The sequence below is a fragment of the Miniopterus schreibersii genome (assembly GCF_964146895.1).
Source record: "Miniopterus schreibersii genome assembly, chromosome: X".
NCBI lineage: Eukaryota > Metazoa > Chordata > Mammalia > Chiroptera > Miniopteridae > Miniopterus > Miniopterus schreibersii.
In genome coordinates, this window is record NC_138104.1 from 60,128,586 (window position 1) to 60,155,145 (window position 26,560).

At 49.9% G+C, this 26,560-nt stretch overlaps 1 protein-coding gene across 3 annotated transcripts in view; it reads right to left on the reverse strand.

The window, feature by feature from the left end:
- Positions 1-1,604: 1,604 nt before the first annotated feature.
- Positions 1,605-26,560, reverse strand: part of STARD8 (StAR related lipid transfer domain containing 8) — a 32,448-nt gene continuing 7,492 nt past the window's right edge. For 2 of the 3 annotated variants that reach the window (XM_081124873.1, XM_081124875.1), the window contains exons 2-14: positions 14,800-14,871; positions 12,312-12,393; positions 11,245-11,308; positions 8,639-10,029; positions 7,808-7,981; positions 6,724-6,883; positions 6,058-6,256; positions 5,558-5,768; positions 5,147-5,261; positions 4,652-4,876; positions 3,474-3,691; positions 3,197-3,373; positions 1,605-3,046 (exon numbers count right to left, since the gene is read on the reverse strand). In XM_081124873.1, coding sequence (XP_080980999.1) covers positions 2,929-3,046; positions 3,197-3,373; positions 3,474-3,691; positions 4,652-4,876; positions 5,147-5,261; positions 5,558-5,768; positions 6,058-6,256; positions 6,724-6,883; positions 7,808-7,981; positions 8,639-10,029; positions 11,245-11,301 — 3,045 coding nt within the window. In that variant the 5' untranslated portion in view covers positions 11,302-11,308; positions 12,312-12,393; positions 14,800-14,871 and the 3' untranslated portion in view covers positions 1,605-2,928. The remainder of the gene's footprint in view (positions 3,047-3,196; positions 3,374-3,473; positions 3,692-4,651; positions 4,877-5,146; positions 5,262-5,557; positions 5,769-6,057; positions 6,257-6,723; positions 6,884-7,807; positions 7,982-8,638; positions 10,030-11,244; positions 11,309-12,311; positions 12,394-14,799; positions 14,872-26,560) is intronic. The other variant, XM_081124874.1, reaches the window with a different exon arrangement.

Genomic DNA, 26,560 nt, shown 5'->3' on the forward strand with positions numbered 1-26,560 from the left:
ACCAGTACTGCTTGAGCCATCTCCATCCCAAACACACATGGCTGGTGCCTCCACTGCTTTCCCAAAGGCAAGGGGTTGACAGGCCCTCTGCTCACCTTGCTCCTCTCCAGGACTAGCCCAGAACCCCAGGAAGCAGCAGTGAGGAAAGACCAAAGGTATGTAAGGACAGCTAAACCCAAGAGAAAGGAAGGAGGTGACAGTGAAGTGGGACTTGACAGGCACCCAGACCTGTTCAGGCTGAGTGTGGGTGCAGACAGGGGCAGGCCAACCCAAACACTTACTGAGGCCTACTTGTGACAAGGTACCCCTGTTTGCTCTACAAGGAAGCTGAGAGACAGACACAGAGAGAGATGATAGATGATAGATTGATAGATGATAGATAGATGATGATAGATAGATAGATGATAGATAATAGATAGATAGATGATGATAGATAGATAGATAGATGATAGATAGATAGATGATAGATATATATAGATAGATGATAGATAGATGATAGATGATAGATAGATATAGATAGATAGATGATAGATATAGATAGATGATAGATAGATTAGATAGATAGATAGATAGATAGATAGATAGATAGATGATAGATAGATAGATGATAGATAATAGATAGATGATGATAGATGATAGATATAGATAGATAGATAGATAGATAGATAGATAGATAGATAGATAGATAGATAGATGATAGATAGATAGATAGATAGATGATAGATAGATAGATAGATAGATAGATAGATAGATAGATGATAGATAGATAGATAGATAGATAGATGATAGATAGATAGATAGATAGATGATAGATAGATAGATAGATGATAGATAGATAGATGATAGATAGATAGATAGATAGATAGATGATAGATAGATAGATAGATAGATAGATGATAGATAGATAGATAGATAGATATAGATAGATAGATAGATAGATAGATAGATAGATAGATAGATAGATAGATATACGTAAGCTACTTGATAGCACTCAAGGGACGCAGCCATATTTGACTGCAAAGCTTGTGCTCTCTCTAGCTGCCCCTTGGAGGTTGGGAATTTTCTAGCCACAGCAACAGAGGAAGAAAGCTCATTCCTCCAGGGAAATAAAAATAAAGGGACCCTCTAGTCCCCTGGGTTTTGCTGGCCACTGGAACCAGGGCAGGAGCTGCCACAAGGCACTCAGACCTCTCATAACCTGGATTATGAGTGCAACAGCTTCTCCCAGCCTCCTGGGGCTGGGTCTCCATACTTTGTCCCTCAACCCAAGGTGTGTGTATCAGGGAAAGGAAGGACAGCATAGCCAGGGACATCTCTCCCTATGGTTACTATCAAGGCTCCTGAGTTCATGCTTGTGGGCTGCTCAGATGGGGGACCCTGGCCAAGAAAGCGGATGGGGTCTGCAGCTTCTGCCCAAGCCCTGGTTTCTTAGAATCTTGCCTCCCTATCCCCAAACCACCTCCAAAAGAGAAGAGTTGAGTCCTTGCCCCCATTCCTCTTGTGACTTCCCTGAGACTTAGGCCAGTGATGCTCACAACCTCTGACCCTAACGCGGAACCCAGTCCCTAGCCCATCATCTCAGCAAAGACAGTCACACAGCAAGAATACATCTCTAGTAATGCTTTATTGTTCTGCTGAGGAGGTCATGTGGCTCCTGCTCTCCACCTCCTCCATCTCATCCTACGTGCCCTGCCCCCCAACCCAATCCCACTCATAGATTATAGTATACTCATGATAGAACATATTTGTGTGTATATAGATGTGTGTATGTGTATATATGTATCTTTATATACACAAGTATATATACATATTATGACTATACAGTATTTATAGATACAAGATAGGCTTAAAAATTATAACATTGGCTAGGAACAATCCCACTTCATTTTATTCAGCCAAAAGAAGAATAAGTCATGAGCTGGCATTTGAATAGCACTTGAATTTCTACATGAACTAAGATGGCCAATGGGTAGGATAGATCAAGTTTGGAACTGGCTGAGATGACACTGGGGCTTCCATTTGGCTGGCTGGCCACCTGAGCTGGGGGCCAGGTGTCTGCTTGAAGAAGAGCCTGATACTGCAGGCACAAAGAGCAGAAGGGACGCTGTCTGCTTCTGCTCAGCCTGTGTAGTGAGAGTGAGCTTGTTTATTCTCCAGACATGGCAGTGCATGACCAAAGGCTGCACTGTACCCCACGGAGTGGCAGACCAAATGTGGGGCCCACGCCAAAGGAAATTGGTTCATTGGTCTCTTGAGACCTGGAAAGGAAGTTCCCTCTCTTACTCTCATGTCCCAAGCTATCCCAAATCAGCATGTAGCCTACCAGGGGACCGTCAGTACCCTCTCTTTAAATCAGCCTCATAAAAATCAGCATTGTATTTACACAAATAAAACACTTTTTGGTGGTTGGGGCTGCCCTGTGCTCTGCCCCTGTGACTATCCACTCCCATCCAATTTCTCTAGAAAAGTCAGTTTAGGGCCAATATTGGGCCCAAAGGCAGGACCAGAACCTCCTGTTCAACCTCAAAGGGACCTTAGTACCAAACAGGATAGCCTGGACTCTCCAAAAGGCAGTGAGCTGGGAGCACATACTGCCTTCTCCCTCCATCCCCGCAGGAGGAAAACTGGTAAGGCTTCAGTTTGACTGGTGGCTCCGTGACCTGGAGGGCAGCAGCAGTCTTCTTACTCGTAAAATGGCTCTTCTCTCTCAGGAAGGCAGAACACAGGTTTGAGAGTGGAGATGGGACACTGAAATTCTTCTTCCTCTGTATGTGCAGAGGAACTTCAGGAGATGGGGACAGGCAGCTGGGGCACAGAGACTGGCTCTGCCCCAGGAAGCAGCATCTGGGGCTGCTGTGTTCTCGTTCCCCTCTTACTCCTTTGGTACCAAGGGGACTGGGTGGTGTCACCCTGGAACCAGGCTGAGGCTCACAATTTTGTCTCAGGGCCAGCTGCCTGTAAGGTGGGAAAGGAGTCCCGGATCTTTGCCACTTCCATGGCACACAGGTGCCCAAAGACTTTGTTGTACCAGTCAGGAGAACGGCCCCTGGGGAGGTAGAAGCAAGCAAGCATGAGCCATGAATTCTTACCAGGAGCCCTTTCCAGGAGGAAGGAAGAGAGGACTTGCTCCAGCTCCCAGGGCTCAATGACATGGGGCAGAGACAGGGACGGGGCCAGAGCAAAGAGAGCCTGGTACCTTAGGTCAGCACGGCAGATATGGGTGAGCCGGGAGCGGCCCAGGCCACAAGGCTCCATGAGGTACTGGGAAGTGAGCATCAGGGCCCGTACCCCAGACTCTGGCACAGGTTGCTCAGGATCCAGGGACTGGGACACAAGCAAGCAACCCCCGCGGGGCAGGTCAGAACGCCACATCCTATGGGGAAGGGACACACACATTCAGGTTCCTGAAGCTGGTCCCCACCCCACCTCCCTTGTCCTCTAAGCACAGCAGAGTGGCAGCTGAAGTCTCTCACCGAAGCACCACGAAGTCGCGGCAGGGATGGGGTGCCATGCTGTCAGTGACATAGTGGTACAGCTCCACACCTGGCATCAGAGCCTCTAGCACTTGGGCCCGCAGCAAGTCCTCATCCCAGAGGGCCCGCTCCCGCAGAACACGGTGTAGCACCACAGCTGGAGGGGCCGCCACCTCTGTGGATGCCTTCCACATACGCAAGGGGTGCCCGTCTGGTGCCTGCAGGCCATGTGAGCAGGGACAGGAGGCAGCTGTAAGGGCTGGAGAACTCCTACTTACCTCCCATTCCTGGCCTACCCTCACTTCAGTCCCTGAGAAAAGAAGGCTGCAGGGTTACTGTGCTAACCCTTGTCACACCCAACCAGGCCATCCCTGTGTTCCCTGTCCTCTCTCTCCTTTCCAGATGTCTGCTTCCTCACCTGCTCAAGAGCACAAAGAGATGACAGACACACATTCTCTGAGGCCTACTAGGTTCTACCATAAAATGGGCACAGTGCTTGGAATTTCTGGAAGTGAACTGGAAGAGAAGATGGTGATGGTCCTCAAGGAACTCACCACATAGTGTACAAAGTAGACAATGTATAGAGCAGCAAAAGCTACCACTCACTGAGCTTTTTGTATGTACCAGGCACTGGGCCAGCTTCTCACCCCTACCCTGTAGGGGAGGTTTCACTGTGACAGGTTTATATATGATAAACCTCAAGTGTGCAGTCTTACCCATAATCAGAAACTGAGGAAGAACATGGCTGGTGCCAAGAGAAGGACAAAGAGAAACCACCTCCAGCCCAGGGCATGACAGGGGGCTCTGAATGGAGGAGGGGGCATATCAAGTTGGGGCTCAAAGTGGCTTGGGAAATGTAATGCTTGAGGCAGGTCACTCCAGGTAGCATGACATCAGGGGCAGAAACACAGTGTGACTGTGGTGCAGAGATGAAATGGGAAGTGAGGCTCTAAAAGTAGTGACATGTCTGGAGTGGGGCTTTGGGAAGGTAATTCTGGGGAAATAATCCCCGAGAGAGATCCCTTGGTCTCATTTGGTTCTTGCTTTACCGACTGACGTTATCCAAGTATCAGGCTGAGATACAGCAGCACTGGCAGGGAAGCTCCTTCTTTTGGGATCCCTGGTCCCCTAACCTGCACCAAACCTTCTTCTGAGCCCATGGGAAGTGCAGCACTCACCTTCCTGCAAGCCAGCTCTGTGTGTTGGGGCCCTGGTATACTCATCCAGCCCTTGAAGCGTTCAGCAGCATCCCGTAGCAGCTCCTGGATGCTCTCTTCCATGTAGAGGCTCAGGCTCACACCAGCAGCCTGAGCCTGACGCAGCTCAGCCAGGGCTGGGCCAGGAGGCCTGAGTTCAGCTGCACTGTAGGAGCCACACAGCTGCAGCACCATGTCCTGAGGCACCTGGTAGGGTACGCATACACTGGGCTGGGGCCATGAGGAGCAAGCAGCAGAGAGTCAGGGAGCCTAAGTCCCAGAGCCCACAGAGTCTGTCAGGTTCATGTTCACAGGGTGGGGAAGCCTGGTTACTGTGGTGAAGTAGGTGACAAACCTTGCCGGGAAGATCTGGAAGTAGGAGGTTGAGGGGCATGTGTCAAATCTGGGAATACAAAGGTCAGACCTGATGGTTCCCCTGGGTCTGAGAGGTAGGTATCATGGCCTGGAGTTACTCACCTGGAAAAGTTTCTTACAATCACTGATCATATGTGATAAGCCCTGGGTGGCCGCCATGTTCTCACTCAGGTCCCTAGGGCCTGGCCGACCAACCAGGCTGCGTTTGCTCTTGATTCTGGAGGGGAGGGCCAAGAGGAGAGGGTGGCACAAGAGCAGGAGACAATATGGCTGACAGACTGGTTTCCAGTTCCCAGGAATCCAGCTTACCAGTCCCTAACACAAAACAACCTGCTGTCTTTCAGAAGGCCCTGCTTCACAGCAATCAACCAGTCCCCTGCCCCTGAAGAGTCAGGCTGACCCCTTCTGGTGATGCCTGGGAACTGCAGTGCCAGCCATTAAGGGCCTGAAGTCCAACCAGGTTGAGGGGCCAAACCCTCCCTGCCTGACCGGGCCACATGTTACCCTGTTCACCTGGGTGAGGTGTTATCCTTCTTGGAGATGTTGAGGTGGAAGATGGAGGGTGCCAGGCACACTGCCAGGTTGCCGGCTGTCATCTGGTTTTCCTCAGCAGAGGCAATGTCACTTAGGAAATAGAGCAGGGTCTGCAGCACCTCTCGGTTCTCATCGGGGAGCAGCAAAGTGGCAGCTTGCGCTGCTGCCAACCACTGATCCTTGGGGAGGACTGTGAGGAAAGAATGGCAGAAGGATTTCCTTATTACCCTGGAGCCAACTGCTTCCAGGAATACAGAAGAAACAGTGGTTCTAAGAGAATCCAATGAGAGAGAAGGGCAAAGGTGGGCTCTGGGAGGTCTCTGAGTGTTAGATCAAGCTCTGCTCAAATGCACAATGTAAACTTCCTCAGGGCCTCAGTCTACCCATCCATATAGTGGGTTTGGGGAAATAGAACCTGTTTTATCTCAGGGATGGTTGAGAATGGGGCAGAATGTTAGGGATAGGTACAGGCAACTCACGCTGGTAGATCTGCAGGAAAGTGGTGGTGAGCTTGCTGGTGAAGATAGGCTCGGGCAGGTCTCGGAAATACTGCTTCAGCAGGTCAGCCACATCGTAGGCCGACTGGCCCTCGTAGCAGACATTGTCGGGAGAGGACTCATTCATTTGGCGCAGGTTCTGGATCCTAGACTTCACCCCAGACTTGCGGAAGATGCCCACCTGGCCCATGCAGATCAGGGAGGGAGGGAGACATGGAGGGGGAGACTGTGAAACCAGGCTGGGACCAGGAGTCACAAGTGTAGGCCATCCCAGAAACATCCAAGCCCAGCAGGCCTCCTGCTGTGCAGGATTGTAGAGAAATGGTAAAACCAAAGAAAACGGTTTTTATAGCCTCAGGCCAAGGAGAAACATGGCTTTAGTGGAAATGAGTAAGAAAAGGGGAACCTAGGCTAATGCAGGCTCTTGGAAGTTGGGGACTATAGTGGTTGGGCCAACAAGAGGCTGGCATGGAGCTGGGCAGAAGAGAGCTTTGGCTCGATCCTTGCTGGGCCTTCCTGAGGCTAGAAAAGGTCTCTGGTGGTCAAACCAAAGGGGAAGGAGCAGAGCAGAGCAGCTTCTCACCCCAATTTCTTAGCCTTGGGCTTCCTCCCCATTGCCATCTCTATGCAGTCCCTCGGGGGGCTCACCTGGTCCAGGCACTGGCTGCGCAGGTAGCGCATGGCTTGCTGAATGCTCTGTGGCAGCGGCTGGCCTGTACGTTGCACATGGATGAGAGGAGGCACCCCAAACACGTGCTGGCCCCGGTAGTCTGGGGTTTTGTTCCTTTTCATGAATTTGGGCACTGACCTGTATGGAGGAGTGACAAGAGATCAGGAAGGGGCACAGGGTAGGTGGGGACACAGCTTGGAGACTGTCTGCAGCCTTGGGGGACTCAGGCAGGGGTGAGTGGGTAAGAAACATACCACATCCCCAGAGTCAACATTCACTAAGCACTTGCTCTGGGCCCAGCCCTAGGGAGTCACAGAGGAACACAAGGAGTTCTCAGTCTGGTTAAAGAAATAACTATGTCAACAGGCAGTGACAATGCATTTGGTCAGTAGTGGGCCAAGAACTTAGGGGAAGACCCATGAGGGAGGGGAACTGTACCTAGTGGGTCAGGGAAGGCTTCAAAAAGAGGTAGAAATTCAGCAGGCTCTTGAAAATAAGTAGACATTGTCCCAGAAGAGAAATGGGAAAAAGGCATTCCAGGCCAAGAAAAAAACATGGACAAAGGCAAAGAGGCAAAGAAAAGAGCATGGCACATTCAGGGAAGGGCGACTGGCCCATACAATGGCATTGCTCAGGAGTGGCAGGCGAAAGAGCCCAAAAGAAGGGCAGTACTAGAACATGAAAGGATCATTATAGGGAGGAAACTTTGGCAGTGCCAAGCCACAAGGCCACAGAAAGGTGTTTATCAAGAGTGTGACAACCAAAGCTGCATTTTAGGACAACCTTGCTAATGGTAGCTCGAGGACCTCATGATACCCACCGCCATCCCTCCTTGTACATGCCACACATACTTCCATGCATCTTATGTGCACCCTCCGCAGACATATGTACAAGCCACTCAGAGCAATGCTGATCTCGCAGGCCACAGCCCCTCTAGCCTCCTGGCACACCCCACCACTCCATTGGCCAGTGGGCTCTACACCTGCCTTCTGGAGCTGATACTCCCAGGACCTTGGAGTAGGGGCAGGGAGGGAGCCGGCATTGTGGCCCAGGAGCACTCACCAGCCCCAGCCTTGTTTGTGGGGCACAGTGTACTTCTCCATGAAGGCCGTGAGTCGCAGCAAGGAGCCCTTGTGCAGCAGGTGGATCTGGCTGGCAAACTGCCGGTTGATCTCCAGTGATTCCGAGTTGAGGCTGGGCCGATGGGAGTTCTGGAAGCTGTGCCAACGGAGCTTCCTGGTAAGGAAGGGAGGGGAGTGTAGAAAGCCAGAGGATCAGGGTTGGGTCAACGTTAGAATGGGCTGTGTTCTTCTGGACCCCTTTTTTCCCCAAAACAAAGAAAATGCAGGGAGATGGGACCATTGCCAGCATAGCTGCTAGGCCCCAGGGTGGAAAAAGCTTAGTCTCAGCTTCCAGGGTGGCCCAGTGGCCCAGATGCTGTTAGGGATGTGGCACAGAGCTCAGGCCCATCTAGTGCTAGCAAGTAGTACCAACCCCTACACTTTCAGGACTGCAGTGGATGGGGTGTTCTGAAAAACATAGAATGGTAAAGCTGGGGATCACAGTTCATCTCTTCTAATGCTCTCGATTTACACATGGGAAAACAGAGGCCTAAAGACAAGCTAGGATTTGCTCAAGGCCACAGCAGAGGCAGGTCTGGAACCCAATATTCTGGATTGCCAAGTGGTGTAGTCTTGTTTCTTTCCTGCAACTGGGTGCCTAAAGACAATCAGCCAGCTCCCAAGAACCTGCCCCTGGGCCTCATAACCAAGAAATTGGCTTGGGAGGGGGAGTGAAAATGGAGGGAGGGGAGAAAGGGGAAGGAAGGAATTGGGAAGGGAAGAGACAGAGACAACACAGCCCCCTGCCCCTTTCCCTATCCTGAACTCCCACCTGCAGGGTCTGGTAAGTGAGGCCCCAACACCTGAATCTCGTCGTTCACGGGGTGCTGATGCTTGGAATCCAGCCGGGGACCCTGCAGCCTCAGCCTCGTTCATGGAGTTCCTGCTACTATCCAGTTCACTGGAGGAGGCCACAGTGTCAGAAATGGAGCGTCCTTCTTCCACAGATAGGCTGGAGGCAGAGGTGGGTTCCCCACCTGAATTCACCTCCTGCTCATTATCTTGGGCTTGGTCAAGTGACTTGGTCTCAGCCTCTGCCTGGAGCTCAGCTGAGGCCTGAGCCAAGATGACTGTCTGGATATCAGCCTGGTCCAGGGCTGAGGACTCTCTGTGGGTGGGAGCCTCTACCTGGCCCAGAGCCTCAGGTTGACCTCCTACCTCAACTATGGCTATTTCTACTGACGAAGTAGCGTCTTCCTCATCTTCTTCCTCTTCCTTATCTCCAGGCCCCAGGTCTGGGTACATGGTCTGAGACCAAAGCTCTACCCGTTGCTGCAGCCCCCACACATGCTGGAGGATGTCATCTAGGTGGGCATAGCTGCCCCCACTCTCCTCTTCATCTTCGGCGTCAGCTCCAGCCAGTATAGGCTCAGCTGGGTACAGCTCAGGCATGTTGTCATAGGTGCTGGTATGGCTGCCTGTGGAGCCACAGGAGCCCCGGCGCCCTTCGCAGCCCCAGCGCCTACCTGGCTGCCAATCGGCTAGACGGTGTCCGTCCTCAGGACACAGGCTCTCAATGGACAAGGAGCGAGGGAATGTGCCTGGTTTGTGGTCCCTAGGCACATGCACCAGGTAGTCACCCCTGTGTACCCGTTGAGGGTGCCAGAGCGTGGCCACAGGCCAAACCTCCCAGCCCCTCTGAGTCTCAGCACCACTGCCACTGGCTAAGGTGTCTCCCCAGTTCTTGGCCCTATAGAATCCAGCTGAGAGGAAGCTGTGGTGACTTCGGAAAGAAGAGCCTTTGGTGGCCTTCTCCAAGGTGGCTTGGCTACGCTCAGGCTCAGCTTGCCGGCTGCCACCCTTTTCCTTCCATCTCAGAGACTCAAGGTGCTTCAGGAAGCTCCGGGAACGGCGCTTCTTGACTTTGTCTTGGGGACCCTCTGGGCCTTGGGTGGTGCTGAGTTGGGGCCTGTCACTTGGGCTGGGGTCATGGCCTAGCAAAAGCAGGTCCACTGGCTTGGGTGGTAGGCTCACGGTGATGGCCGGCAGAGAGATGGCACTAAGCTCAGTGAGTACACTCTCACAGCTGGAGGTGACTGGCAGTCCAGGGTTTGGTGAGGCCAGCAGGTCAGAAGAGCCCATGTGAGACCAGCACTTACTTTCTCTCTGCAAGGCCCAAGAGTTGTTGATAGTACACTGCTCTTCCTCTTCTGAGTCTTCATTCTGGGAAGAGCACCACAGGGTCGGGTCAGAGAAGTCCACCCACAAGCCCTTGCTTGTGCTCCACTCTACCTCCAAATGCTTGGGGGACTTTGAGGCACAGGGTCCTGTTTTTTGGTTAATACATATCCTAGAGGGAGGGCTGGCTCTGAGAGTGCCAGAAGGAGGAAGCCAGTTGTCGTAGATGGAGCCCTGATGGATGGTAAAGGTCATCTGATTAATCTAATCCCTTTCAATTTACAGATAGTGAAACTCAGACCCACAAATGAGAAGCCACTTGCCCAAGGTCATAAAATGTCATTCAGGAAGTCAGTGACAGAGCCAGGCTGGAATCCAGGTGGCTTGACCTCCTGTCCTCAGCAACCTCTCAAGTCTGGGCTGGTCTTAGATCAGAATCACAAATGCCAGAGCTGGGAGGAGATTTTAGATTTTCTCATTTTCTAATATGCAAGGTGGGAAAACTAAGGCCCAGAAGGTTTGCCCAAAGTCATTGAGCAGTCAGTGGGGACCAGGTCCCAGGGGTTTTCTGCTTCTTGGGTAAGGGTCTGGCAACTTGGCTGATACACTTGGCTGCAGGCCTCTGGGAGAGAAAACCCCAGAGGAAACCCACAAAGTCTGACCCCAGGGCAAGATGGGGTCATCAGGTCCACAATCCAAGGCTATGTGCAGACCAACAATTCTCGTGGTTTCTACAATCCCAGATTGGCAGAGTCAGAAAGGCCTTTGGAAGCTATTAATCCCCCACACCCTTATTCATTGTAGAGATGGGAAAAATGAGGCTTAGAGGGAAAGGACTTGGTATGGGTGGAGTTAAGGACCCTGACTTCTAAGATCATATAGGCCATGATTTTTCCATCAAATTATTCTGTCTACCCCCTAATCAAGGGATTTTTGCCATCTCAGAGCAAGGAGTGGAGGCAGATGGATTTCCTTAAGGAACAACTATCTCTAAGTCAAGTTATTAGTAAACCCAAAAGGTAGAGGTGAGCTGAGGGAAGTGAGTGAGGCCAAGGGCCAGGGTACTTGTTCTCATACTCCAGTCTCTAGACCAGGCTAGCCAAAACCCAGAGGCCTCATAGAGCTTCCTACACTGCACTCCTAGGCTGAAGCAAGGCACTGCTCAGGACATCCCTGGGACACTGGAGCTAGTTTCGAAAGTGGTTTGTGTATGTCTTAGGTTCCCACAAGTTCATAGACCTCACTCTTGCTATAACTGACCTGCTTGCGTTGAAAGTGAACCTCCAGTTTCATCGAGGCACAATTGTTCAAGGTCATCAGTCTCCTGCAAGGAAACAAAGCAGTGTTCATCCAAAGGTCCCAACCTCCAAAGTCTGCAGGGCATAACCTACCAAAACACTCCCAAGATGCCATCCACTAATTCACATGCCCAGCCAATGAAACTTCTCCCAAGCCCAGTGTTCATGAAGGTTTCAGTGCTACACGCAATGCTGGGTAGATTATGACCTCTGTTCTCTGAGAGCTTAAAGATGTGGAAACAAACCATTACAGAGATGGGAAAGGTTCATGAACAGAATAGACAGAAGGCACAGCAGGCACAGAGGTTAGGACAAGGAACTTCCATGAACAAAGGAGTTGTAGTTAAATAAGGCTTCCTGGAAGACAGAAATGGGATTTGGAGAGAGAGAGACAGAAGGACTCCTATCTCAGACTTCAATAGGAACTTGGAACAAGGTAGGGAGGGAAACAGTAAACAGACCAGTGTAGTTATGAAAGAGGACTGAGGCTAATAAGGTTGGTCAAAACCAGATTGTGAAAGGCAAGGGCCTCAGGTGTTATGCCAAAAAGCATTGGGCTTCTCCCTTCAGGCAGGACACATTTTAAACAGAGGAGGTAGCACCCACCTGGAAACTGACTCTAGGGGCTGTTGGGCCGCTGGACCATGACAAGGAGGGGAATGCAGAGATGGGAGTCAGGAAGGCCAGTTAGGAGGCTGTGATGGATCCAAGAAGTTGTGGTTTGACCTCAAACCAGGGCCAAACTGGTGTAAGTAGAGAGGGGACAAATCAAAGTATGGTATGTGGAATCTAACTAAAGGGAGAAAAGAATCAAGGCCAGATGTTGGCTTTCCAGCTAGAGTGCCTGGTTGGATGAGGGTGTCACAGATCCAGAAGAGAGAGTGAGCGAGGATGCCTTTCCTCCAGGCAATAGATGAGCTTTGTTAATAGATGAGGCTCCTCTTGTGTTAGGGGAACAGGGATTTTTTAACATGAGGAAGCCCCAAGCTGGGTCCCGGCCTCCCAGGTCTGGCCCTCAGCCCCCCCTACCTGCACAGGGCCCCCAAAGAGTCCTCTTCCAGAAAACCTTGGTCCTTCTTCACACAGCCAATATCCAGGGGAAATGAACCTTCTGCATGGCAGAGAGAAGCCAAGATAAGTCGAGAGTGGTTGGTCAGAAACTCTGCCAGTGGCCCTTGAGTTGGAAAGGAGAGGCTGGGGAAGCAGGGAGGCTGGGGAAGCAAGATCAGAGAAGAAAGAGGATGCTTGCAGGACAGGAGGGGCCCTGGAAGCTTGGGTTGGCCATCAGCAGAAAGGATGAGGAGAGGCCTGAAAGGTAGAGCTAGACAAGAGGACCCATCAGTCAGTTAGGCAGGTCTATGGGGGACAGCAGGCCTGAGGCCCTGGGTGACTGCCAAGAATCAACAGGGGCTCCCTCAGTTCCCTTTGAATCTTGGGCTGCTCAAACAGGGAATCTCCTCCCTGTCCCAACGTGAATGAGGGGAGTAGGGAGAGAGCAAGGACAGAGGAAATACTTCCTTTTGCTACCCAGAGCATGTAGCCCAGTCCCTGGGGTTTAGGGAGGGGAAGAGAGAGAGAAAGGAACAAGGGAAGAAGTGAGAGCAGCTGGGAAATCCCACACCTCTCTACCTTATTGGTAAAACCAGCCCATTGACTCATTTCCTAATATTCACTGAGCATCTACTTTGTGCCAGGCACTGGGGATATAACAGCAAATGAGACAGAAATGGTCCCTGCCTTTATGGGCTTCTCACTCTCCTGGGGGCAAAAGACAATAAACAATACACGAAACAAACAAGAGAATGCAATAATAAATGCTATGAAAGACATCAACCAAAGTGATGGGGTAAAGAGATGTTGGGTGGGGGCTACTCTTAGAAAGGTGGTCTGTAGAGGCCTTCTGGGGCTAACCTCTGAGCTGAGTCCTGAAGAACAAGAAGGGGCCAGCGGTGCAAAGTACCTGGGTAGAGCGTTCCTGGCAGGACTAACATTCTCTGAAGAGGAATTAATTCTCTGAAGAGGAAAAGGGCCTGGAGTGAACAAGTGATAAAAAGGAGCCTGGAGTATAGTGAGCAAAGAGAAGAGGAATAAAGAAAGGGTGAAGATAAAGCACTTGGGCTGACTTCATTCTAAGTATGCTGGAGTGACAGAGAGCAGAGGAGTGACATAGCGAGGCCTATAGTGATGGGGGCTCTAGCTGCTCTGCATTCAGAGTAAAAGAGGGAGTGCAAGAAGGAGACTGGCACACTAGTCCTGGTGAGTGGTGACAGCAGGTCACACTGATGTGGCAGTGAAGATGGTAGGAAGTGGATTGACTCAAGAAATATTCTGGAAGGAGAAGGGGCTTGCTGAAGGGTTAGCTATGGAAGACAAAGGAAAAAAGGAACTGAGGATGGTTCCTGAATTTGGGGCTTGAGTAGGTGGCGATGCCATGGGGAACTCAGATTGAGACCTGTTAAATCTGAGACACCTGGCAGACATCTGGGTAGAGGTAGTAATTGGCAGTTGAACAGATAAATCTGGAGCTTGGGAATGAGGTCTGGACAGAGAGACATTTGGGAGTCACCAGAATATAGATGGTACTTGGACAAGAATCTCCTGGGGCCCACCTGGGCGTGGCTCAGTGGTTGAGCGTTGACATAGGATCCATGTGCCCGATCAGGGCACATGCCCAGGTTGCAGGCTTGATCCCTAGTCGGGGGCGTGCAGAAGGCAGCCCATCAATGACTCTCTCATCATTGATGTTTCTATCTCTCTCTCTCTCCCTCTCCTTTCCTCTCTCTGAAATCAATAAAGATATATTTAAAAAAAAAAAAAAAAAAAGAATCTCCTGGGAAAGAAATGTTGAGAGAGAAGAGGAGCAAGGATTTGGCCCTGAGACAACCAGACATTTAGCAGAAGCAGAGTCAGCTATGGAGATGGAGAGCAGCAGCCAGAGAGACAGTCAGGAGAGGAGGGTTTCTAGAAGCTGAAGTGAGTGGCCAACTGCACTGAAGCTTTTGAGAGATTAAGTAAGGACTGGGAAGTGACCACTGAATTTGACCACAAGCTCACTGGTGAGCTTGACAAGGACTATTGTTGGTGAGGTGAGGGAAAGCCAGGGTGCAGTGGGAATGTGGAAAGAAGAGCAGAAGTAGAAACAGCGAGTAGGAACACTGCTAAAGAAAAATGGAAATATGAAGGAAAACAGAAATGAGACCATGGGGAAGATGAAGTGAGGACCGAGCTGCCAGGGCACACCCTCCACACTGCATCTATGCAGCTGGCATCCTTGGAATGGTACAAAGCAGTGGCCCTGGTCAAGACAAGGTATTTTACACATGGGCAACAGCAGAGCTTGTAAGAGCTAATAAGAGCTATTCAGTAGAGATGATGATGTAGAGGTTCTAACTATAGGAGCAGGGCCAGGATACACAGCTTCTTGTACAGTCATAGAAAGGATCTGATTTTCCCCATTTTACAGATGAAAAATGGAGGGATAAGGAACATTTGGAGGTTAGGGGAAGGGAAACCTTACCTTCAAAAAGTTGAGCATATTGAGGAAATCCTGTTGCTCGGAGCCACTCACATGCTTTTTTGGTCTCAGCTTCTAAAATAGAACAGGAAGAGAGAATGAGGCAGAAAAGTGGGCTTAGTGGGGTGATGGGTGCCTGCTGCCTCACCTCCAACAGGCAGGCACCTCTAGTTCTGGTGATCTGGAAATAGCAAGAGAAGCTAGGAGGGGTTGGCACATTTGCTTCATGTCACAAGCAGCTAGGATTTACTCTCTACTCCCCAAGCCCCATTTCCTGTATGTCCTGAGACCCCTTTCTTGAGCCTCATTCTTTACCTGTCCCAATGCCATCCCTGTCTTCTGCCCCTGCCCAAGAACAGAACCTGCCAACAGCAGCACCTCCTAGTACCATCTGGGATCAGAGTACTGCTGGGAGAGGGGAGGCACAGCTGTATCTTCACCCTTCTTCTTCGGGGAGCCATCCCTTTCCATGGCCTGGGTAGACTGTCTCAGTCCAGTTAAGGAGATGGAATGTTCACCAATTATTATGCTCTTTCCCTCATCATACCTAACATTCTCCAGCACTTTGATAACCAAATCTCACTGAACACACACAAGAAGTTGTGAAGAAGGTTTTACTATCACCATTTCACAGCTCTCCAAAGCAGCTCAGAAAGGAATGGGTAGCAGTCCTAGGCCCGGAGTCCAAGTTCAGTTAGACTCCAGCTCAGGGTTGCCACTTCTGACATGGCGGCTGCCCCAGTGTTCTTCCTCCCCTACCACTCAAGGTCCAGCTCTCTCCCCCCTGGGAGTCTCCCAGGACTGACTCAGCTCTCCTCTGAGACTGGCTTATTTGCGGCATAACCCAGTGCTGACTACCTTACTGACACGGTGGTGGCCTGTGGGCGTCTTGGAGGGCAATGGCTGGATCGGCCTCCTACCTCTTCTCTGGGAGTTCCGGGCACTTAGTGGGACAACCTTGCCAGCCTCGGTGCAGACGTGTAGCTGGACTGAAGCCACAGAGGAGGCCCTCTTGGCTCAGTGTAGGCTGAATACCAGCAGCGAAGCCCTGAGACTGCCCAGGCAGCTATTTGTCCCTACCCAAGTGGTGCCAGGAAGCAGCGGGGCTGGGACATGGGACCTGGTATTAAAGGTGGGGTGGGCTGCTGCTCAGCAGAGCTGCTCTGACCACAGAGTCCTGTCCCCATTTCCTCCATTTTCTTAGCACCTGTGACCAGGGGACTCTAAGGAGACTAGTGGGGTTTTTCCAAGGCAGCAAGTGCTCTCCTCTGCAGTGCCCTCCCACAAAGAATCCAGGATGAGAACCTGGCAGCTGGAGCTGACAACTTAAAGCACAAAACAATATTTCAGATATGTTGGGTGGGTGGAGGAGGAGATAAAGAATGTGGGAAGGTGGAAGTCCGTCAGAAAAACTAACAAGATCCTCAAGGGTCACACATTAATGAGAGGGAGAAAAGAAGGCTCTGGGGCCCCTGAGGGCAAACAAGGATGGGGAAAATACTTGTGTATTTTCTCAAGTGTGTGCTTCTGTGTACAGCTGTAGCCAAGTTTGCTCATGTTCACGATCCACATGGATTGGTGTGGGCTTGTGCTCTTGTATTCACAGCCCCACAGGCCCCTTGGTCTGTGCATGCACCTGCATCTGTATGTATGTGCATGTTTCTTGTTACTGCAACTCTTACCTATGATCAAGAGCTAGGAAGCACCAGGACCTCCCAGCTAGCATTACCTCAGCCTCTCCGGCAGGAGGTAATGCAGGCCTGGGAAAGGCTCCAGGTCTCTAGGCAGGTGGGGGGAGGGTGATAAGAGTAGCTTGAAGGGACTTCACACCCACCCAGGGAGCATTTGAGGGACATGGTTTCGCTGCTAGGATAGCTGAGCTGGCTGCTGCAACCACCCCATAGTCTCTTACTCCTGCCACACACCCAGGAGAAGGACCTTCCCTGTCCCCAGATCCCCTCCCAGCAGCCAGTTCTGCTTTCCTGTCATTAAGACAAAGGGGAAGTGCCAAAGGAGGGACCAGGTAGGAGTTTCCAGAAAGGTGCGCATAGAAGGAAAACGTGACACCTAAAGGGCTATAAGTCTGGTATGGCCACGAGGGTCAGGGGAGCCAATCCCTAAGGATAGTCGTACATGTCAGGAACACACACTTGAAGTCCACTACAGCCCCCTGTCACTCATGATTTGAGGCAGAACAAAGAGGAAGAGAAGGGAGGAGAGAGGTACCTGCCTGTCCATTACTCCTATGCTCCTCCCTAAGCCTAAGTGGGGAGGCAGAGCACAGTGATGAAGTCCTGTGTCTTGTGCCATCTGCCTGAGCCATGGGGCCCGTGGGATAATGGTGGGCTGCCTGCCCCCTTAATGTTAGACAGTGACCCTAGTCAGGATTGCTGGGAAGGGGATCAGCTCACTCAGGTGAGTGCCAAGTTGTTTCATTCAGACTGAGGGCCCTCTAGCCCCTGCTATTCAAAGCATGGTCCCTGAACCAGCAGCATCAGCATCACCTGGGAGCGTGTTAGACAAGCAGAGTCCAAGACCTACTGAACTGAATCTCCATTGAACTAGATCCTCAGGTGATTTGCAGCACATTAAAGTTTGAGAAGTGCTGACTTAAATCACTTAGCTCAGGTATTCTCATCCTTGGATGCACATTAGAATCAACTAAGAAGTTTTAAAAATACTAATTCCCCAAGGTCCCATCCCCAGAGGCTGATTTTATCAGTCTGTGGTGGAACTCTCCAAATCCATATTTTTAAAAAGCTACAGTATGGAGCATGCTAAGGCCCAGGGGACTTTTCCAAGTCACACAATGTTGTGTCATAACTGAGAATATGACCCTGACCTTCAAATTCCATGTCCGGCACTCTTCTCCATGGCATTATGTACACCTGCCCTCAGATGCCAGGTAAACAAGGGGCTTAGACTCAAAGGAACCAACTCCAGGCCCTCAAACTTGTTTTCTGCCCCTTCTGGTCTAGTGGAATGACAGGCCTGAGTTTAAATCCTGAAGCTGTCAGTCACTAGCTCTTTGACATTGACCAAGTTGTTTAACCTCTCTAAGACTCAATTTCCTCCTCTGTGGAATAAAAGCATTCAATAAAATACTGGACAAAAATATCCCTGACATACAGTACCAAGCACTCAACAGATGAGTTCCCACCCCACCATAACTGAAGCTTCCTAAGGAAAAAGAGGAAATGGGAGAAAGAGGCTCAGCTAGAGCTCCCTTCTAGATCTGGAAAGTGGCAGCATCCTTATTACCATCAGAATTGGAGCCAAATGGCTCAGGGAAGTGAGGTTATGAGGCAGAAATTTCAGAGACCACAATAGCTCAAAAAGATAAAGGAGCCAAGAAGTCCAAAGCAGGGCCCCAGCCTGCATCCCCAGCAGCCCTCCCTGGCAGGAATCTGGAGAATGTAATAAGTTATTCCCCAACAGGATGTCAAGAACATTGGCTCCCAACAACATACCACCTCATGGAATGCTGGGAGGCTCTGAAGCCCCCTCCCAGATGAGCAATCAGGGATATATGTCTTGGTGATTAAGGGCTGAGGTAAGGTGTTTTGCCTTCGTCCCTCCCACCCATCTCAGCTTGCCCAAGCTGAGGCCAGGAGTGACCACCCACTCCCAGAAGAATCAATTCACCTGGAGCTAGGGCCCAGGTGGCCCAGACTGAGGATTGCCTTATGTGCCTGGCAGAGAGAGTGACACTGGACAGGCTGACACAATTGATGTAGGAATGCCTGACTGTGGCCAGATGTGCAGATTCCAGTAGTTTCAGCATCTATATCATGCAAGCTGTGCTCTGGCCAAGGCAAGGCTGATATGCCAGGACAGGTCAGGGACAGCACTCAGCTGGCACAAGCTGGATTCCATCGAGATTTAAGACCAGACTCTTCCCCTGGGGAGGGGCCCACCTGAATTGAACCCCCAAAAATTGGGGGAGGAGGCATTCTAGAGAGCTCTGGAGTCAAATCTGGCCCCAGGGCCACACTCACAAGCCTCCTCCTGGAGGGAGCATCAAGGAAGAACTGGCTGAGCAGAAGCAGATGGTTTTTGAGGTCAATGATGGTACCTGCACCTACACTTACAACAGGCCACATACCAAGGACCCTCTTAGTATGGAGCATTTTTCTGTGCAGAGAAGGATGCAATGAGGAGAAAAGCAAGACTTCTTTTCTTGTGCTGCACTCTATGAACGAGGGTAGAGTTTATGCATCCAGGAGAAAGGCAGCAACATTCCCCACAGAGGAAATGCAATAATGCCCAAACATGATAACTGAGTTTGAGAAAAAGATTTTTCCAATTAAGCCGCTCCCATACTTGCTGCCTAAGTCATCTTAGGCAACTTTCTTCATTCTCCAAGGTTTCATTTCCAAATCTAAACAGTAAGGACCAATAACTTTCCTGCCTACCTTTCTGGTTAGTCTGGATGTGGTAAGGTTTTATCTGGTTTTGAAAGTATCTATATGAAAGCTATCATTAGAAAGGGCTTCCTTTGTTAGGACTACTTGAACTTTGTATTCACATAGTCTTAAAGGCTCAGTTCTGATTGTGTCTTAGTTGTAAAGAAGTGAGAGAGAAAGCTAGGAGGGAAAGAGAAAGCAGTGGGCAACTAAGCTTTGGGAAGTCATACCTTACCAAGCTAATGTCACCAACTGTGTCTTCTTCACGCCACTATTGGGAAACTCTAGTCCTTATGCCTTGTGGGCACTCATTGGGCTGTGAGAGAGCTGCCCAGGCCCTGGTTCAGCCTGTTGCCTGATAATCCAAAATCCAAAGTCCAGCTCAGGACTAAGGACCAGGCAAGACACAGGGCCCAGGACAAACAATGGGTGGATGTCACTGGAGCCAGATTAAAGTGTCTTTGTTATAGCTGGAGCAGTAAACTCTCGACTCAAGCTGAACATTATAATCTGGGGAGCTTTATTTTTATAATCTTTACCCAAGGACATGCTTATCAAGAGGAAGGGGGAAAGAAGGGAGGGAGGGGGAGAGAGAGATAGAGGGAGGGAGGGAGGGAGGGAGGGAGGGAGGGAGGGAGGGAGGGAGGGAGGGAGGGAGGGAGGGAAACATCAATTGGTTGCCTTCCATATGTGTCCCAACCAGGGATCGAAGTGGCAACCTTATGGTGCACTGGATGATGCTCCAATCAACTGAGCCACTCTGGCCATGCTGATCTAGGGAGCTTTTAAAAATGCCAGTGCCTGAGCCTCAGTCATGATCAGATAAATTAGTCTCTAGGGAGAGGATCTGTTTTTTGTTTGTTTTTGAAAGTTCTCCAGGTGATTCTAAAGTGCAACCAAGATAAGAGAACCACTGCCATAAACAGATGTGGCCAGCTAAAAAACCATAGCATAGATCTCTGGAAAGATTCTAACCAGAGACCAGGCTCAGGCCATTCTAATCACTGGCCCATGTTCTCTCTAGGGGGAGTACAAGAGCAGGAGAGAGCAATGAACAGTAATATGAATGCTTATGGTAGAACAGGAGCGGGCAGGTCTGTGGGTGTTTGTGAAGGTAATTATTCAAACAGCTGACCTGCTCCTTAAGGCAGCTTCCAAACAATGTATTGGTTATCTGGAAAGGCATCTCCTCCATGGCCCTCGAGGCAGGATGAGTGTCTCCAAAACAAGATCTGTTATCAGCATGGCCTCTCCCACCTTCAGTGAGTGCAGGAAGAAGGCCAGCGTTCTAAAGTGCTGGAGAAAGGCCTGTATAGCCATCATCTATGTGAAAACCCAAGTTCCCAAGGTGGGCTCTGTCCCCAAGGCCAAGCTAGTACCCAAGGTAGGCAGAGGGGCTGCCTACCACTCCAGGCCCTGCTGTCCCACCTGGCAATTACTAGGTCCTAACAAGTAGCTTTTCAGATCATTTCTCTTGGTTGATGCAAGGCCTGTTTCTTTCATTCACCCCTACTCTTAGAGGGACCTGCTTAAGGAGATGTTGGACTTTTGGCAGAGGGCTTACATCTCGCTTGGCCCCAAGCTCAAATGACTAACCCCTTTCACCCTCCTATAAGGATACACTAAGGGGCCTAGGCCACAAGAAGCATGCCTACCCACCCTCAAGCCTTGGATTCTTCAAAGGCGGTTGCTTCATTTGAATTTGCACAAAAGGGCCCTCTAGAATGGCAGAGATACTCTGGGGGACCAAAGGAGAGGAGCCTTTAAAAGGGCCCATACTAAAAGCTGTCATGGATTCCAAGACTGCTAAGACGTCCCCTTCCAAACCTGGAGTAGACATTCAGAGGGGTCTGTAATACCCTGTCCATGGGAGGTTGGGTACACTCTTGTCTCTCCCTGCTTCTGCTGCTCTTAGCTGGAATCACAACTCTAACTAGATTCTTACAGGGGAGGGAGGCAGAAGGAGGAAGGGAGACAAGACCAAAATAGCTGTCATCCCACATTCCAAACCTCACAGGAGTGGCACCACAGCAAGGGCCGCTGAATTTCAAGTGGCCTAGCTTGGCAGTACTAGACACTGGCTGGACTCCAGCTTGTTAGGTAGACAGGCAGAACTTGGGGTTCCTACTACACCTGTTCAGATGCCATCCTCAGTTTCAGATGGAGTCATGGCTAGATGCCGGCTCCTGGGGCTACGCAAGCAACACTTCAGAGTCTCCCTGTCACAACTGAGGCACCAACATGGCAAAAGGCCCAGGAAGGTACAGTAGTGTGGGGTTGGGTGGCAACAAAATGAAGCCACTGAATCTTCTTGCTGGCCAGTGGTAGGTTCACGTGTGTGGCTTTCCATTCTAACACCCCTCTATCCTTAGCACTCCATGTCCAAGGCTACAGGGCCACAGGGATTCTTCAACCAGTGACAGTTACCCCCAGGGGATCTTTGAAAATATCTGGAGACATTTTTGATCGTTTCAACTGGAGAAGGATGCAACTAGTATCTACTGAGTAGAAGCCACAGATGCTGCTAAAATTCTACACTGCACAGGACAGCCCCTGCAACCAAAAAAAGTTTGATTCCAAACCTGAAGTGTGAGACCTTACCTGGGGGCCTCAGGCACCTCCAGGCAGCCCCACCCACCTTGGGGATGTCCTGTGGGGTGAGACAAAGAATGGACTCAATATTCAATGAATGTCCCTTGTCTTTGGACACTGTGGGCACCTTGCAGGGTTAGCCAAGGAGAGGTAGCAGTTCTAGTTGGGAGTTTTTATAAATATGAACATTACACTAGGAACCACCAACTGTGCCCCTCCCCTCAAGAAACTGTGGCCTGAGCTCCATATGTAGCTGTACTGAGGGTCATAAGGGAGGTTTATAAGGGCCCTGTGGCTAAAGCAGACCTCTGGCTTGCTGGGGCTGCTTGAAAATCTGGGTCTAAAGTCAGCCAGGCCTGTGGTCACCGAGGCTAGCACTAGATACAGCAGGGCCAAAGCAGGCAGCTAACATTCCTGCCCGGCCCAGGGCTTCCCTGTGACAGCGAAGGTCAAAGCTGCCACCTGTTCTGCTGCAGTCTCTCCATTAGCTTTCTTGCCCCCAGGGGATCCTGCCCCCAACACAGTCCTAGGTGCTCTGACAAGGTCATGGTGACAAGGAAAAACAGGTGTTTTAATAAGCCACATGCTACTCCATCACCTTTAGTCCCCAGCCTAGAGGCAAGAAATGCCAGCCTAATCAGTCTGGGGCAGATGTTAGACCAGTGGTAACTATTCTTCACTGTGGTATGGAAGACTATTGGATTGAAGGTCAGGAGAACCTCATTCTGGCTTTAGTTCCACTAGGAATTTCTTGGGTAACCTTGGGCAAGCTACTGTCTTTGTCTGAGCTTCAGTTTCCCATGGCCATTCACCAAAATCTCGATCTGGAGCAGAGGTAGGTATAATTGGCAGTTGCTGGTTCAGTAGAGGGAGCTGTCTTTTCCCTGCATATTCTCTTCTGGGAGAAACAAGTGAGAGTCCTTGGTGGGTACCAAGACCAAACTCATCTTTCCCTCCTAAGCCACCAAACATCTAGGTTTAAATGCCCAGTCATCCTGGTCTGTTCTCTCTCTACTCATGTATTTAGTTACCAAGTTCTATCAACTTTTCCATCATATGGTCACGATTTCCCACACCCAACCGTGCTCTAGGTTCTCATGCTTGGATTATTTCAGTCCTCCAAGTTCCCAGTCCCTAGCTTCTCCTTTCAATAGGTCATCCTGCCAGCTTCTTTTTCTAAGAGCCCAGCTCTGACCTGGCCACTCTCCTACTCTGCAACCTAACAGACTCCCTACAGCCCACAGCCCAGGGTGAATATAGCAGATTGCTTCTACCTAGCACTTGAGGTTATCCACACTGTAGACTCCGTCTGACTTGATCTGAAAACTCCTATTATTCATCAAGATAGAGGCCAAACACTGCCTCCCATGAAGCCTTCCATCCCTGACTTCTCACCAACCTCCTACCACCCAATGGCTCAGTTAAATTAAGTGGCTCCCCACACATTAGCTTCCCAAAAGCACAAGAGTCTGTCTAACTGACTCAACCAAAGCTCAACTCCACTGGGTCCTATTGGTCTCAGGATCCTCACTGTAGTGTGGTAAGGGCTACTGAATGTTCTGGCAACTCCTAGACAGGAAGTTCTGCTTCCCAACTAAACAGTGTGTGTGGGCCTCTGACTCCACCCCCTTCTCTGGTATCCCCATAGCAAGGACACAGAACTGAGCACACACCTGCAACTCGGCACACTGGCTGACTGGTAGAACCTTGCTCCAGGACAGTAACCACAGGGCCAGGAACCAAGGCCCAGAGATGTGAGAGGGAAAATAAACTGTTCCTGAGGGTGGAGAAATTCTGGTTTCAAGGTGCACTTAGCTTTCCCATCCCAAGCACCTGTAGGACATCCAAGCTCGAAAGAAAGGACATGCTTCACCTCCTGCTTCCCTCTTTTGGCCTGTGAAATCTTGGCTCTCATCCGTTTTGACTCTTTGCCACCACTTCTATATCCCACTGCCTTGCCTACTTCCCTTTCCTTTTTCTGAGGCCAAATATAATCTCCCGAACAGGAAATGCCTTGAGGGAGCCTGTCCCCACCCTGAGATCCAGAGAAAACTCTCTGACACAAAGGAAATGGGCTTGAGAGAGGTAGCCTCCTCAGGCCCAGGTCTGTTCTCCCTCTGAAAGCGACACAACCCTTCCCCTGAGCCCTGTGGTCAGCTAAAAAGAAGGCTCTGATGCTGAGCACAAAGAGAGAGCAAGGGCCTAGGGCTTTGGGGACAGGGCGTGACAACATTCAAGTTCAGACGATAGTTGGGCAAAGGGAAACAGAACTCCAAATGGTGGCCAAAAGGCTGCATAAGACTTAAGAGCATAAAGGTTTTGAGGTATAGTGGGAAGAATAACAGGCTAGCAATCTGAAAACATAACTTTTCAACCTGGCTTTGCTACTTCTTAGCTATGGCTGTGCTCATTGTTGATAACAATATATAATTAATAATAGACACCAATATTTATTGAGTATGTGCCAGATTGTTTTGGGCAAGGTTTAATTTCTCATGCTTCAGTGTTCTCATCTGTAAAATTGTGATATGATCATAGTATTGACATGAGGTTTATGCAAGTATAAAATGAGATAATAATAATAGCCAAAGGTCATTGTTATGTCCCAGGCATTTCTTTAGCTACTTTTTATATGGTTAATATCATTGAATCTTCTTGGCCACCCTGTGAGATAAGCACTCTGATAATCTATTTGACAGATGTGAAAACTGAGGCCCAGAGATAGCAAGTAACTTGCCCAAGGTCAACAGCTAAGAAGTGGTAAAACAAGATGCATATCCAGGCAGTCTGGCTACAGAGTCAGAGCCACCAAGTTAGAATCCTCCTGCCTGGCCTGTGTGACTCATAGGTTGAGCGTCGACCTATGATCCAGGAGATCAAGGTTTGATTCCCGGTCAGGGCACATGCCCAGGTTATGGGCTCAATCTCCAGTGGGGGGGCAGGGGAGGATGCAAGAGGCAGCAGATCAATGACTCTCATCATTGATGCTTCTCTCTCTCTCTCTTCCTCTCTCTGAAATCAATAAAAACATTTTAAAAAGTTAGAATCTTCCTCTTTAAACAGGAGAAACAGCCTAAGCCATAGATATAAAAAACATATACCAGGATTTTTACAGTATGAATCCTTAGCCTGAAGCAAATTCCCATCATGGAGAAAGCACTTGATCATCCCACATCTCATTTGGTCCCAACAGCCCTGTCTAAAGCAGGCCTACTGCACAAGTGGGGAAACTGAAGTTATGAAAGGCCAAATGAACTTTCTTAGGCCAGGAGCTCCCCTAAATGTTCAGAGCCCTTCTGTTAATCTGTTACCACATTAGCCTTCCTGGCTCTCCCCTCAAATCTATTCCCCCTTGGCCGTGCACTTATTCAACTAATATTACCTGAGCACCTACTTGGTGCCAGGCCCTATGTTGACAGCAAGGTCTGGAAGCTAAAAATAAAGCCTAACTTCCCTGGAGTACTTGGCCAGAGCTGCTACCAAGCTCATCATTCTCAGGGAGGCAGAAGCTAAGATGGAATGTCCTTTGTAGCATCTGATGGAGCTTGTTTGGATGCAAGATAATAGATAATGAGTTCAAAAGCAATGGAGCTGGCAGGTGGTACAGCCTGGTGGAAGGAAGCTTGCAGCACCCAAGGGTGCTGAGGTGAGAACATTGTGGGGAGGGCTACAGCTTCTGCACAAAAGCCAACCCCTCCCCACATACCCAATTCCAGCATGGGCCATACCAGCTGATGGGATCACAAAAGTAATCTAGCTAGCCTCTTGCCTATCTCTTGCCACCCATGCCTCCTAAATAATGCAACTCACTTGTCAAGATAGCTCATTAAAATGCCCTTTCTTCCCGATGGCACCCAGCACCCTGATCTCCACCCCTCATTGCTGGAAAGTGCTAATCAAGCAAGCCTGCTACTGCTATCAGAACCACCCCATCTCCCTCCTGCACACCTTCTCACACCCTAATGCAGCTATGCTTTAGAGCATGAAACCCAGCCCTTCGAGTTTTCTTTCCTGTCCATCTGTCCACCTGATGAGGGGGGCAGGCAAGGATCTGGGGACTGTCTGCTCAGGAATGATTGATTGCTGGTGGGTGTGATAAGCAATCAGGGGCAGAAGGGAAACCCAAGCCTCAGTTCTTGCCTCTTGGCCAAGCATCTGGGAAAGGGAGAGGAGAGGCATGGCCTAGTCACTAAAGGTGTGGGCGGTGGGGTCAGTCTGCCTGGGTTCTGATCCCAGATCCATCACTCCCTACCTGTGTAACCTTGGGTAAGTTCTTCATTTAACCTCTCTTTGCCTCATGTACTTTCATTTAACCTCAGTTTCCTCATGTGTAAAATGGGGATGATGAGAGCAGTACCTGCCTTACAGCATTGTCATGGTAGCTAAATAACTTCAAATGTGTCAAGAATCTAGAAGAGTTCACTATTGTTATTGGGTTCTTATTGGTATTACACCCTGTTGCAGCGTCACAATTGCCAGTAAAGGAGGCCAGAGGAAGGGAGCCCTGTAGGAGAGAATGGTAAGGGAGAGCTTTTCCAGAGCAGGTGGAAACTGAAGCGACAGAAAAGTTCAAACCTAATGCTCAGGAGGTGGCAGGTTTGAGCACTGCACATACCCATTTCAGTGAAACACGGCAAAGTGATGAGGTGGCAAAAACTACTACTAAACAACAATAAGAATTCTGTTTATACTATTGACTCTAATACTGAACAGCCCCATGAGGTAGGTACATATCTCCATTTATTTTATAGCTCACAAAATGGAAG